Below are 14,122 nucleotides of genomic sequence, written 5' to 3' on the forward strand. Positions count from 1 at the left end.
GTTTCCGAGATACGATGGTAGCGCCAGAAAACACAGCCTAGCGAGTGGACGCAGCAAAATCGAGTGTCTATCCTCCGCATCCTCTATGTTCAGAAACGCTCCTTGACTTGAACGTGACTTGCCATCGCCTCAATGCAGTGAGTTTGAAACGCGTTTGTAGCGTTTCTGCTGCCTTGGCACAGCCTGAAAAGAGCGCGTTCTAAACGCGTTTGTGCTGCATTGAAGGCGGTGGCAACATCCCTGAGGTGATTACGAACGCACGTAGGAAGCGTTCGTTGAAAGAGGCGCCCAGAAGGGAGACACTTGAGCGCGTCGATGTGTCCAGCAAGCGTTTCATTTTCTTGGTATCCCTGGCGGCTGGTGCCCTCAACACTCAGGCGTTCGATAAGAGCTCCATCGCGCCCTCTGGTCAGTGACGGGTGCCTATAAGAGCCCCTCGGAGGCAGAAAGACGACGAAGAAGTGTTTGCGTCGGCACGAGCGCGTGCGTGAAAAATTCTAGAGCTCGTGGAACGTGAACCGAGCCGTGAAAGAACACGAAGCGGAGTGAGCTGGGATTGTCTGGGTGGACTCGGTAGCGGAAGGTTGCACCGCCAGCCTGCGCACTGGCGACGGAAGCGACGAGCGTTCGGGTCTGCGGCTGATGACGCGGGCGTCCCGAGGTGTGCCCGGCGTACTCGACGGCGTTCGAGCAAGGCACCTCGGCGACGCAGCTACCGGGCCCTGCAAGTAAGGACGTACCCGGCGCAAGCCCCCTTCTGAAGCAGCCACCGAAGGCAGTTCCCGGAGGGCCACATCAGCGGTGGAACGCCATGCCGGGCGAAGGACCCGACGACGACGTTAGGCCTAGCAGGCCTAGCATTCAGGGCAGCGAATGGCCTGCTTGTACAGGCGACGACTGCTGACTCATCAGAGTACATACTGGACCTGAAGATCAACGAGCGACTCGTTGAACACAAGCATGAGCGAACGCGAACGACGACCCACTGGACATTGGCAACGAACCAAGTCATCTGTAACAAGTAGTTCGGCCCGTAGCAAAAGCACCAGACTATAAGTAGAGCAGTTAAGTTGTGTAGTTTATTCCAGCTTGAGTTTGTTTGATTGTATTTCTGTACATCTATATATTTTCAAGTACTAAGTGTTTTGTTTATTAAATGTGTTTTGATCTTCGACGAATCTTGTCTCAGTCCATCATCAGCAGCCAGCCGAATTCGTGACAGATGTGCACATTCGACTTGTACTTTGACATGCAGGGCGTGGTCAACCGTGCTCGCGCGATTATCTCTTGAGGAAGCGTTTTGTACGTCTTGTACTTTCACCGCAAACTTTGCGTTGAAGCTACAGACCACACGAAGGTCACTTTGCTCGCTGCAGCGGCCACGTTTGCGAACGGAGTGTTCTGCTAGCTAGCAGAGCCAAAGTACGGGTGAGTTGAAGTAACAACTGTAACAGTTCGCGCTCGTCCTATGCAAATCTGTGCGTTCTTTTCATGCCTCCTTTTTTGTGTTTGAGCAGTGCGCTGCAAGTGTCAAGGTGTGACAGTTGTTAGTTCACACTCGCATTGTGTGTTTTCTTTTCCTGCGTCTTTGGTGCTTGAGTACCGTGCAGCAAGTTTCTAGGTGCTCGCCATTCTTCCTGCGACATTCCAATATCTTTCCATCGCATTCTTCGCTTCGCCGTTGAGGCGAAACTGTGACTTTTTTTTTCAGCGCTCTTCAACATAACTTTCCAAATTGTCTCAGGATAACGCGTCCGATGCTCTATTAGTTAGGCTATAATGGCTGTCATTCATCCATCATCTCTATTGGGTATTTCTGTGAGGGTAATCGCGGGAATGTTAGCCGACGCCACTCGCAGCGATGGCGGCGAGTGTGAAACACTTTATACAGGGTGTTTCAAGAAATGTGTCCAGTATTTTTTAAAAATCACAGAAAGAAGGAATCTGCGTGCTACCTGCGGCGTTACCTTTACTGTGGGAGAGGGCATTTTGACATGCGTACAAACATTAATTACGGCAGTAATTATAGAAATTAAGAAAATTAGCTTTTTAACCAGTGGAACTAAGTGGTCGAGTCAAATGGGCGAATGGAAGCCCTGCCTGAGAATAGCCCATAGCCGCTTTGAAATTTCTGAAAGGCGGCCACTGGTAATCACCGCAGAGCGATGCAATCTGGCTCATTTTGCTGGCGATACCGAAACCTACGCACCAAAAAGCGCGTCTGCCATTCACTGCGGAAACGCCCTCCGTGACGACACTGTTTCCCTCGCACGAGGGGGGGGGGGAGGAGGATAAGCGAGCGCCGTTATCATCCGTTGATCTAGATACTTCGTTTCGTGGCAACGCTTATCCTCCTCCCTCCCCTCCCCCCTCCCCGTGCGAAGCGGCTAGGGGCTATTTTCAAGAAGGGCTTCGATTTGCCCATTTGACTCGACCACTTAGTTCCACTGGTTAAAAAGTGAATTTTCTTAATTTCTATAATTACTGCCGTAATTAATGTTAGTTCGCATCTCAAAATGCCCTCTTCCACAGTAAAGGTAACGCCGCAGGTAGCACGCAGATACCTCCTTTCTGTGATTTTTAAAAAATACTGGACACATTTCTTGAAACACCCTGTATAACAACTGGAATCACGTAGCAAATGATATTTTTTACTAGCTGGCAGCTGAGCAATAAAATCTCGCATGCTGCCTTAAGGCATCAGGTCTGCCTAGACAAGACCTTTGTTAAGAAATAAAGAAATCAGTGGAATATACTAAGCCTACGAAGCCTGTACTAGCGTACATTTACCCCTGTGTTTTAGGGGTCGCACTAAAGACGTGAACGAAAAATATCAAGAAAAGGCGGTTACAGGAGTCGCGACAGAATAGAAGGGATAATGAACAAAAACAAAATAGCAATAAAGTAAAGTTGCCTGAAGTTAAAACGGAGAATGTTCAAAAAACGGCAGGAAGTGGAAGATAGAAGCTTGCGACAAAAAAATTCGTAAACAGTGGGTGGGGGCTCGAGCCGACGTTTCGACAAGTGAACTTATCTTCTTCAAGGCTGGAAGTGATGGAGAATGGAGAATGTTAAAATATGAACTCCTTTAGGTCGTTGTCGAGTGAAAAATATACAGAATTTTTTTAGGCCAGATATTAGGAAGCAATAAAATTGAACTTGGCGGCTCACAGCACGCGGCCTTGTTGTAAAGGGAACGATCACGGTGTACTATCCATCCATCGAGAGCAAAAAAGAAACGAAGCTAACTATGCGATCAAACGTCCTAAAACTGCAGGGTATTGCTGTAGTGTTTTAGACACCGAGGTGAGTACACCTGGATTTATTTTGACCACAGGAGGATCTTTAAGACGCACGAATTGTGCTGCCGGCATCGGAAATGAAACCCCGGACGTAGAGACGTCGAAGCGCTAGAATATTACCCGGCACAGTAGTACGAAAATAATTCAACAGAAAGCGCTTTTACTTGTACTTCATATTATGTTAAGTGATAGAGAAAGTGCATTTATGAAAATCATTCTTGTTAGCCTCAGTAGACCGGTTAGCCTTCGTGGTTTGCCTCAGCTTGAAGGCGAGGAGGTTACCGTCCACGATGAGTTGAGTAATGCTTTTACAGAGGCACTAGTTGCAAAGACTATGCGTTGACATTCGCCGCTGACCACAATATACAACGCGCTTCATTTCAGCAGGACTTGTGAATGCAGTGATACGCACCCTCGCTTGCAGTGTGTCAGGTTCCATAGCGTGCTTAACCAGGTGCCAGTGGATGGTACCGGCGGCGCTCGTAGTACCAGCGAGGAAGCTGACCACTACGCCAGCTAGCGTTTCCGCTACAGGGGAGCAAATCACAAAGATACGTTATTTGAGGTCGGCAGGTATTGTGACATCTATGGCACCACAGCTACTACTTGACTTAGTACAAGTGCTTAGCAGTTATCTCCAGGAATTAGCGATCAAGTGTAGGCCTGTAATTGTCAGGCAATGTAGTGGCACCTCGAAAACACCGTCATTTATCTAATTTCTTGCTTTTCATTCTATCAATCTCTTTCGCCCAGAGCACGTAAGCAAACCGGACGTGTGTGGACGGGTGCAACAAATCTGGCAGTGAGCGAAGAAGTCATGTTCAGCAGTGTGTACCTCACCCTTTTGCAGCACTAAATGTATCTGAAGACAACGGCAACTTCAGGCTAATCTAATAGACTTGTAACGTGCGCAAGTCTAAGATGTAGACAATTTCCTGCGCTTCGAAGTGCAAGTGATCCTTTAAATAGATTTTATTTCAATACTCAAAAGGCCAATTAAACGTTTTCTTTTCTCAACTTAATCCCCATTAACATATTTACATAGGCGCGCGCACAGGGGGCAGGAGGGTGCCCCCCCCCCTTAATCATCGAAGGTAGGCGCCATGTCGCCGTTTGTGTCGCCATGTCGCCGTTAATGTACGCCGTTTGGCCGTGAAGGTTTTTGACGATAATGCACTCTATGCCAAAAATGGAAAAAAATGAGAGTAACGGCGGGTTTTAGTCCTAAAGACCAACTGTTACTCCCCAAAAAGACCAACTAGGAACAAAATGGCTGACATGTCTAAAGTTGGGGGAGTAACCGTTTAGTGTTAGGTTGGAAGAGAGCAACAGAAGGAGGAACGGCAATGGTTCGTCCTGCAGGAGAGCAACGGTTGCTCACGGCGTGCAACCGTTGCTTTCCTGCAGGACGCACCCTGTATCGGTCGATGCGTGGGCCACATTTTCTTGCGGGCTGGCGTTAGGAAACTACTTTTTGTAAACTGAACGGAGAGATACGCACGCTAATAGGGACATTTAACTTGTACGTATACTTTTTAACATTACCGTGTTACCGGAACACATGTTTTGGGAAAGTTTTAGCTCCCCGTACGTAAATGTTTACGTACTTACGTAAACGGATACCTTTGCGTTTGAATAAATCATGAGATGGTGATGACAACGGCATTTAAATTATAATTAATTTGGATAAGTTTGTATCACCGCTGCGGCAAAAACATGAGAGGTTTTTAGCGTGTACAGTATCCCGGCATGCGCAAAGGGTTGACGATGGTGTTGCCATCTTGTGACACTTCGTGCAACCATAGTGTCATGGACACGTTTGTTTTCGCCTAGTGTTTCAGAGGGAAAAAATTTATTGAAAAGGTAACTTATTCGTAATTATGCCGCGGCAAGGCATCTACACCAGAAGTAGTGAAGTAGAACGCACGATGTGTCTGCAATAACAATTTTTTGCTTGCCTGGTACATCTTGTTCCCGCTAGATGCCGTAACCTATCCAGCCTGTCGGGGTATTTATGTCAAGGCTTCTCACGTTTTTACGGCTTCGGTATTCTATTTCTAGGTCACTATAGTGACCTTAGCCGCTGAAACAAGGTGATCGCAATTGGCGCTCGCACTTCGGCTTATTTTTATTCGGCGGCTGTAGACTCGGCAAAGCGGGTATCGCGAGTAGCGGTGAACGAAGGTGTATACTTCACAACAAACACGCGGTTGAGAGAGGTACACAGTTGATAGACTTTACATTTGCGGTTTTGTGCTGAACGGCAGTCTCCACAATAAAGCAGCAAAAGCCCCGACCCCAGGGTTGCAGCAGAGATCACGCAACACACATATATCGCGATGCGCAGAAAGAGTGACAGCGAACTAACGCCGCTGCCTCCCCCCCTCATCTCTACCTTGTCACTGGCTGATTTTGGCGGGAGGGCAGTTATCGCAATCGGGTCCGGTAGTTTGACTTTGTGTTTAATCTCAGAGCAAACGCACGTTATCAGCTCGGGCGGTGTTGTCTTTTCATAGGAGAGGCGACTCTTTCGCAACAAAAAAATAATATTAATATTAATATTATTTGCAATGATAATAATAAGAATAATGACAATAAAGAAGAAGAAAACACACCTCCGGGCGAGAAAAAAGAAAGAAAAGAAATTACTGTCCTTTTGGCTAGAGCAAAGAGGAGCACTGGCAAAGCCTGTGTTTTCGCGACAGACTTATTACCTTGGCGTTTTCAGATGTTTACATTGTTACTTTCTATTCTCTTTCGAACATCACCACTGGTTCTGCACGCCTAGGCTCATTTCACTAACGTTTTAGAACGCGCAACGACCCGTCGGCACCTACATAACCCCGTTTCCTTCCAGACGGCGCCGTAGCGTGTGGTGCCGTAGTGGCTAGCGTAGGCGCATGGTGGTTATGTGGTCGCGAGTTCGAATCCTGTGTCTTTGTTGCAAATTTTCTGAAACTTATTTCTGAATGAGATGTCTGTATATCATTTGTACATCCAAACGAATGTATGTATAAACCTCAATATGCTTTAGAAGTAAAGCAAAATAATTTTTTTTTGTCCAAGAAGAAACTAAGGAGTAACGGGAAGGAGCATCCGTTGCTCCCTTGAGGAGCATCAGGAAGAAGTAGCAGTTGGTTCTCAAGGAGCAACTGGGCGGACTAACCGTTCATCCCCCGAAGGAGCAATTGAAAGGAGAGCAACGGTTCGTGCCCTTGCCGTTGCTCCCTTTAGGAGAGTAATGGGAGTGGCAATGCACTTGCTCCCTCAAAGGTGGAACCCCTATACCCCCACTGCTCTCTTTTGGCTTAGAGTGTGGTGGCCGAGTACCCCTGATGTCGCATTCCAAGAACTGTCCACTTCCCATCTTCATCCTCGGAGACTGAAGGCCGGCCATTGGAAGAAGCAGGTCATCGCTTCATTTTCACTTTTGCATCAATTTCGAAGCTTGTTGTCTCGAGATTCGGCCAATAAGAACGAGGGGGGGTGCCCCGGTGAAACGTTGCCCCAACCCCGCTAATGCGGAACCCTGCGCACTCCAAGGCCCGTTTATCCTATACAAACATTGACTAGAATTATTACTACCTTTTTATCAGTGCTTCCATATTTATCAGATTTTCGTTACAGCTTTCTTGGTGTCGCCTTTTTTGATGACCACGAAAAAGTAATACACGCCTTTAGGCGAGTGGCCGGGTGAAGTGGCACACAACCGTAGCCTTTTAGTCGGCCTTGAATGAGCACATCTTCACGCACGATTCACATGTCTTAACCTGAGCAACAAAGAAATCCTTAGTGTAAACTGCCAAAACTTAGGACCAAAATGTAATGCCTAACCAAAAGGGCGATAGCAGATGCAACGTTACAACAGAACAATAGCGCGCACTGACTACCGCTAGCTGCTGTGTTGGCCTGCCTTGAAGTTAGACCTCTATCGAGCAATCATCGCTGGAACGCCGACCCGACCTGTCTGCCCTATTGCCCTATTGAATATTCTATAGTACTCCCGCTCTTCACAAGCTTCCTTTTGTTTATTTGTTTTTTTCGAGCGCCTGTTTTCTCTCCGGTTTCCTTTAGTGTAGGGTAGCAAACCGGCAGCTACAATACTTGTTTACCTCCGTGCCTTTCTCCCATTTTCTTACCTCGCTCTCTCTCTACTTCCACCACATAGCTCAACATAGAGTAGCAAATTAGGAACAGGGATAAAATACAGAAATTCTTACAAAAGCTTTGCAACACAGGTAATGGCAACAGCCTGACGAAAGGGGCCATCAGCTTCGCTGCTCTGTCGATTTTCGCGCAGTGGAGCTTGCTCGAATTTCTTTTTTTATGTGAGGAGATCCGTTTGGTTGGCAAGAACAACAGCAGAACTGAAGCCGGCGAACGAAAGCGTAATGCCGGAATACTCACACAGGTGACGCAAAACAATATGCGTTGTCTCACCTGTGAAATGTGGTTTGGAGACATCATCGCTGTCTTGTATTTTCCTCAGGTATGCGTCGACGAAGTCCCGGTTTACACCGTTTTCCGCCGTGGCCTTGTGTTCAATTATCCTGTCGCTTTAAGGGCAAGAACATTTATTATGCGAATTGTATATTTGTGAGCCATAAGTTTGGAGCAAAGAAGCGGCTGTCTCGGTCATACGAAGAATGAACGCAGTTAAACGAAACTTGTCAGAACGGCCGATTGCACATGTTGGTGATGCATGATACTTAAAATACGAGCGCGTAACTTACGCAGCGGCTTAGGCAGACAGGAATGCGCCCGTCCTCTTGTCTCGCTCTGTACTTACGCGCTCGTATTTCAAGTATGAATTTAAATGACGGTTGGCAATTATATGGAATAGAAGAGGTGATATTTACTAGGAAAGGCAAAGTCATTTAAAAAAGGGACGAATAGAGCACTGCACGGGCCCGGGCCGACCCCAAAGCCCGGGCAGTCCGTAGCGTTTTCCGGCGGGCCCGGGCAGGACCCGGGCTTGAGGCTGCGGGCCGGGCTGGACTCGGCCCGCTCATTAAAATGTTTAAGTCGGGCCTTCGAGCACACGCGAACGTTATCCATTGCATGGTCTAAGGCATTCTGTGACAAGCTGAAGTGACACGTGCAAAGAGCTCGCTCTTAGTAAAGCTTAGCTAAGAAAACAGAAAAACAGTTGAAGTTTATTTTTCTTTCTTTTCCACAAAAAGGAACATGGTTTCCGCGTGAAGAAAAATGAATTATACAAAAAAAAACGCTCTATAAGCAATTTCCCCGGTACCATTTTTGTGATTAAACTCGATACTATTGCATCATTATAACGCTAATGCTAAGAGTATATATCTATACTGGTGCGTTTATGGAATACCATCAAGTATCAAGTGTAGCAGCTTCATTATATAATTATATGGTACATGGCGATTACGTTTCCGTGACGACGTTAGAATATGAACGATTTATATTTCGTCTGCTTTTGGTGGCTGTTTACCATACATAACGTTAACGTTTTTTTTTCTTGCTGCAAGAAATTATTAATCAGGAGCCGCTTTAAAAAATGGGGAAAAAATGTTTCTAACGCAAGTATAGAAAAGATCATTAAAAAAATGCCCCGGGTTTGCCTCTACCTCTTTTTCATGTTAGTTGTAGACTTCTTTTAAATAAATTTCGTTGCTATGTTTTATTTTCACTATACTGTTATTGTATTGATTTGCCGTGCGTCATATAGGCAACATTTCATTTACATTCCTTGGTATTACGTGCCAAAACCCCGATATGATTGCGAGGCATGCCATAGTGGGGACCAGATTAATTTCGTGAAACTGGAGTTCTTTAATGTGCGCCTAAAGATAAGTACACGGGTGTTCTTGCATTTCGCCCCCATCAAAATGCGACCGCCGTGGCCGCGGGAATCGCACGCGTGTCCTAGAACTTAAGAGCTTAACCGCTGAGCTACCACCGCGAGCGATGCAACATATCGATGCATGTACACACCGGATTTTCCCTCCGATCGCCCGCTACAAAGCTCAAGGCATCATTAATACTCATCATCAACAACTAATATCTGCTAGCGGGCGCGGGCTTGGAACCACGGGCCTGGGCTGGGTTTGGGCATCATAAAGCGGGATCGAGCCGGGCCCAGGCCGAAAAATCAGGCCTGTGCAGTGCTCTAGGGACGAAACAGTGGATTGTGGTGACAACCAAATCTATGTAAGACGTAACATGTTTGCGCTCATGCAAACTTAGAGCAGCAGGATACTGAGAGCCAGTGAGTTATTACTTAGTGGCCTATGCAAAGCCCATAATGGCAAATACGGCAGTTTTTTGATCTCGGTGGTTAGGATTAGTTACTGGGGCGCGCGTAACGTAATGCTTCACTATTTCGTCATCATCCCATTGCTAACGGTAGCGAAAAGGATGCCTACTATGAGATGCAATTCAATTACATTTCCAATGCATAGGCGACGTTGTGTTGAGGGCTTCTCTGTCACGAAAGCTGTAAGCACACATCTTAACGGTTGTCAGAGAGGCCAATGATGGAGAAGAATGCAACATTTGAAAGAGTTACCAAAGAGAAAAACGATTTGTATCGTATACGTAAATTACCCTCTCACAATACTAAAAGCACAACTGTCGCCGGCATAAGGGGCTTCGCAGAAAAGGCGCACGAAGAAAATGCGGGCGACGACATGACCTGCAAGTTCTCGCAACAACTCGCGGTGGCGTCAGAAATTTAAACAGCGTCTACTAGTGCTTACGTAGTTTTTAATATGTAAAACGAAGGAAGTTGTCATCACAAGGGGTTAGAAACTCGCCATGCTATGTATCAGGAAATTTCACTGAGCTGACGTGGGCAGAACGCGAAAGAAAAGAACTGATGATCCTACTGTACTGCTCATATTCACGTGCAGAGGCTTCGGCGCGTAATTCAGGAACGAACCTTTCAGCTTTATATTATTATACGGTAATGACCCTGCTATGGTGGTATTAATCAGTCCTAGAACCATAATAACCGTAATTTATAGGTCTGAATTTATTAAAATGTCTGTCACTTTTCTTCCTTCGTTGTCACTATATACTGACATTACTAGAGCACTTACACAGGATAAATACCCATGCTACGTATCAAAATTTAATGTAAATACCATAAAAATGAAAACGCCCAATACCTAACACACATAGGAATATGCAATGCCTTGGGAATACAAACATTTTCGAATATAGATCGAGTATGAGCAGCGAAAAAAAACCTGTCCACGAATATCGAATCAAATACTTATTGTTGCGGACGATTGCGGCCGCGCGGCAACAAGCAGGAGGACAAAGAGAAGAAAGAAGGCGTAGACACGAGCAGTGGAATAAAGAGAGAATGCTTGGTCTAGGGCTCGGGTACTAATTACGCGACATTATTTCTGGTGCCGAAAACCCCCGGGTCATCGCCCTTCCAAGACTTCCAGCTTCCATGGCATCGTTAAAGCGGCTCCGCAAGAACCGTGGCGTCGTCAGGGCCAGCGTCACACGAACCATTACGCTCCTGGCCGACGAACTTCAGGCCACGGCTCCCGATGCCGCTCAAGTTGATTCGCACGTTACATACCTGACTCAGAAGAACGTCGAGCTCGGCAACCTCAACAAGCAAATCCTCGACGCCACGGACGATGACGCTTATGACGAAGAGCTCAAGGCCGCAGAAGACTGCGACCGGAAGGTGTCCTATGCCGTGTCTCGAGCGCGCTTCTTCCTGCGCGAACACGCCAGCACAGCGACGGCTACGAGGACTTCAAGGCCCGAGGATACGTTACCGAACGCCGACGTCGCTGGGGCCGGCACCTCAGCGCATACCGAGGTAACTGACGCTGCACCTCGTGTAACAGAGGGGACACCCGGCCCCGCAACCGTGCCGCTTCATCGCACAGTGGTCCTGCCGAAACTTCAGATACCTACATTTCCCGGCGCGCTTCGCGACTGGCAGACCTTCTGGGACCACTTCAGTGCCACGAGCCACCGTAATGAAGACGTTCTGCCGATTAAGAAACTTAAGTACGTCCTCTCGTATTTGAGTGGCGCCGCGAAGAGAGCCATCGAAGGCATTAGACTCACGGAGGACAATTATGCTATCGCCATCAGGACCTTGACGGAGCGATTTGGTCGACGCGACTTGCTCATCAACGAGCACATCGACCACCTGCTCGCCTTACCACCAGTCAAGTCTTCGGCAGATGTCGACAAACTTCGCCTACTCTACGACAAGGTACAATTTCGTGTCTCGGCACTGACCGGTTTGGGCGTCTCACCCGACCAGTACAACGTGGTCCTCAACCGCGTCCTAATGAGATGCCTGCCTGACGACCTCGCGATCCTTTACCGGCAGAAGTCCAAAGAAGCCGCGCAGGATACGTCCGGTATAGTGACTTCCGAAGAAAGAGCTCGTCAGGATGCAGAAATGCTAAGCTTCTTGCGCATACAAATTGAGGTTCGAGAGGAAGGCAGGCCAGGACGAACACCGTCTGCTTTCTCGCGGTTACTGCCCGAAGAAGATGTCGAACCTCCGTCAGCACCGATGGGACATTTGCCTACAGCGTCCGCCCTTGCTGCCGAATCTGTTGCAGTTACGGAAGAGGTGTGCCCATTATGCAGCAGTTGTCAGCACACCATCGCGGACTGCAGCGTTCAACTCTCAGCAGAGGAAAACGGGCTCGGTTGCCCACCGCTCGTTGCTGCTACCGTTGCGGCTTGCAAAACCACATGGCGCGTTTTTGCCGACGTGCGCGCAGCATCATCTGTAGTAAGTGCAACCGACGACATCTCACTATCCTATGTGAAATGTTCACGCCGGCAGCCCCAACCCGTGCAAACGCAACGACAGTGAACCAAGACGAGCCTCACATCACCGGGCGAGGCACGAACACGCCGTCAGTGACATCGGCCCCAAGCGCCCTGAGCGGAATCAACGCCGTTCTTCTCCAAACAGGACGAGTCTGGATCGAGTGCGGGTCCCAGAAGCGTCTCGTGCGCATTCTTCTTGATAGCGGTAGCCAGCGCACATTCATCCGAGCGGATGTCTCAAAGGACCTCAGATGCCCGGTTATCGGAACCGAAGAACTTTCCTTGGTGACGTTCGGCCACTCGAAGCCCCGCGAAGTAATGCGCAGTCGACGAGTAGCTTTTACTCTACGAGGCCAACTAGGGACATCGCGGTAACCGTGGAGGCCTTGGAGGTCCCCGAAGTGTGTGCAGTTACAAGCCCGCCACTCAGCACTGATATTTTGCAGCTTTTGTGCCACAAGAACTATGATGCCGCAGACAACTTTCATCCCGACACATGGCACCCATAGGAAGTAAGCGTATTACTTGGTTCCGACGTCTACTGGAAGGTCGCGACTGGAAAGGTTGATCATTTAACCAGTAACCTGACTGCCGAGGAAACCAAGTTCGGCTGGACCGTTCAGGGCACCACGGAACGCGAAAGAAGTTCAGCATCTACGAGCGCTCTATTCCTGCACTGCAGCACGAAGTCAGTTCCTGACTGTGGTCTTTCTGCGATGTGGCGTCTCGACGTCATTGGGATCAAAGCATCTTCTCAGGAAAAGAGCAAGCTTCCGCCAGCACTTGAGGCATTTGAAGAGAGCATTACCAAGCTAGACGGGCGCTACCATGTGCCGCTGATGTTAAAGGATCCAGGAATGCCTGCCGGCAGCGACAATCGATGGTTGGCGAAGCGCCGTCTGCAAGCACAATTAAATAGGTTCACACCACAGCCCGAACTCCTCAAGCAGTATGCCACGGCAATCAGAGCGTATTTTAATGAGGACAGCGCAGAGCGAGTTGAAGAAGAGCTACTGCCAAGAGAAAATGTGTATTATATGCCTCATCATGCGGTCATACGAAAAGAGGCCGTTACGGCAAAACTTCGGGTGGTGTTTGACGCTTCCTCGCACGCGCTTGGCCATCCCTGCCTAAATGATGTTCTGTTCAACGGTACGAAGCTTGGAGTTCACATTGTGCAGCTGCTACTCACCTTCCGATGTCACCCGGTAGTCCTTATCGCGGACATCAAAAAGGCATACTTGCAGATGCTTATTCGCTCGGAAGAACGCGACGTGCTGCGATTCCTCTGGACTGATCGGTTGCCCTCGGATGATGATCCATCTCCATCTGTGGTGACGTGGAGAATGACGCGGGTCCCGTTCGGAGCCTCGTCTAGCCCATTTTTGCTCGCAGCTACCATTCGACATCACCTAGCACTCTGTCGAGAACAACATCCTGAGACTGTAGCATTACTAGAGAAAGCCTTTTACGTCGATTACTTTATCGTGGTACTTCCGAATGTGGAAGAAGCTGCCACAGTGTACAATGAAGCATGCAAGATATTCTCGGAAGCAAGCATGGAACTGCGCAAGTGGGCTTCCAATGCACATGCCTTGCGAAAAATCCTCCTTAAAGACAAGATTGCTTTTGAAAACGAAGCCGGAGAGAGTACCCTAATCAAAGTCCTCGGTGAACCTTGGGAACGTGAAGGCGCAAGATTGTCCTCATGGTGCGCGAAGCGTCGGACTTCGCTGCGAACAAGCCTTCGACCAAGCGCATTGTGCTCCAGACGTTAGCAAGAGTGTACGATTCGTTGGGGTATCTCGCTCCATTTTCGCTCAGGGCAAAGCTACTGTTTCAAGACTTGTGGAAGAAGAAATGCGCATGGGACGATGCCCTTCCGCCAGAAGAACAAGCAAGCTGGAACAGTTGGTGCACTGAATTGGCCAGCATGAATCCATATTCCGCCGATCGTTACGTATTCCTGCAATCAGCTGATGCAACGATTTCATTCTAACTACACGTGTTCTGCGACGCAAGTC

The 14,122-nt window shown here is 48.2% G+C and overlaps 1 protein-coding gene across 1 annotated transcript in view; it reads right to left on the reverse strand.

Annotated features, from left to right (window-relative positions):
- Positions 1–14,122, reverse strand: part of LOC119373863 (cytochrome P450 2C23) — a 50,855-nt gene that overhangs the window by 14,601 nt on the left and 22,132 nt on the right. Inside the window, exons 5-6 of the mRNA XM_049411069.1 lie at positions 7,743–7,858; positions 520–722 (exon numbers count right to left, since the gene is read on the reverse strand). Of these exons, the coding sequence (XP_049267026.1) occupies positions 520–722; positions 7,743–7,858 (319 nt within the window). The remainder of the gene's footprint in view (positions 1–519; positions 723–7,742; positions 7,859–14,122) is intronic.

Source organism: Rhipicephalus sanguineus, chromosome 11 (assembly GCF_013339695.2).
Source record: "Rhipicephalus sanguineus isolate Rsan-2018 chromosome 11, BIME_Rsan_1.4, whole genome shotgun sequence".
Taxonomy (NCBI): domain Eukaryota; kingdom Metazoa; phylum Arthropoda; class Arachnida; order Ixodida; family Ixodidae; genus Rhipicephalus; species Rhipicephalus sanguineus.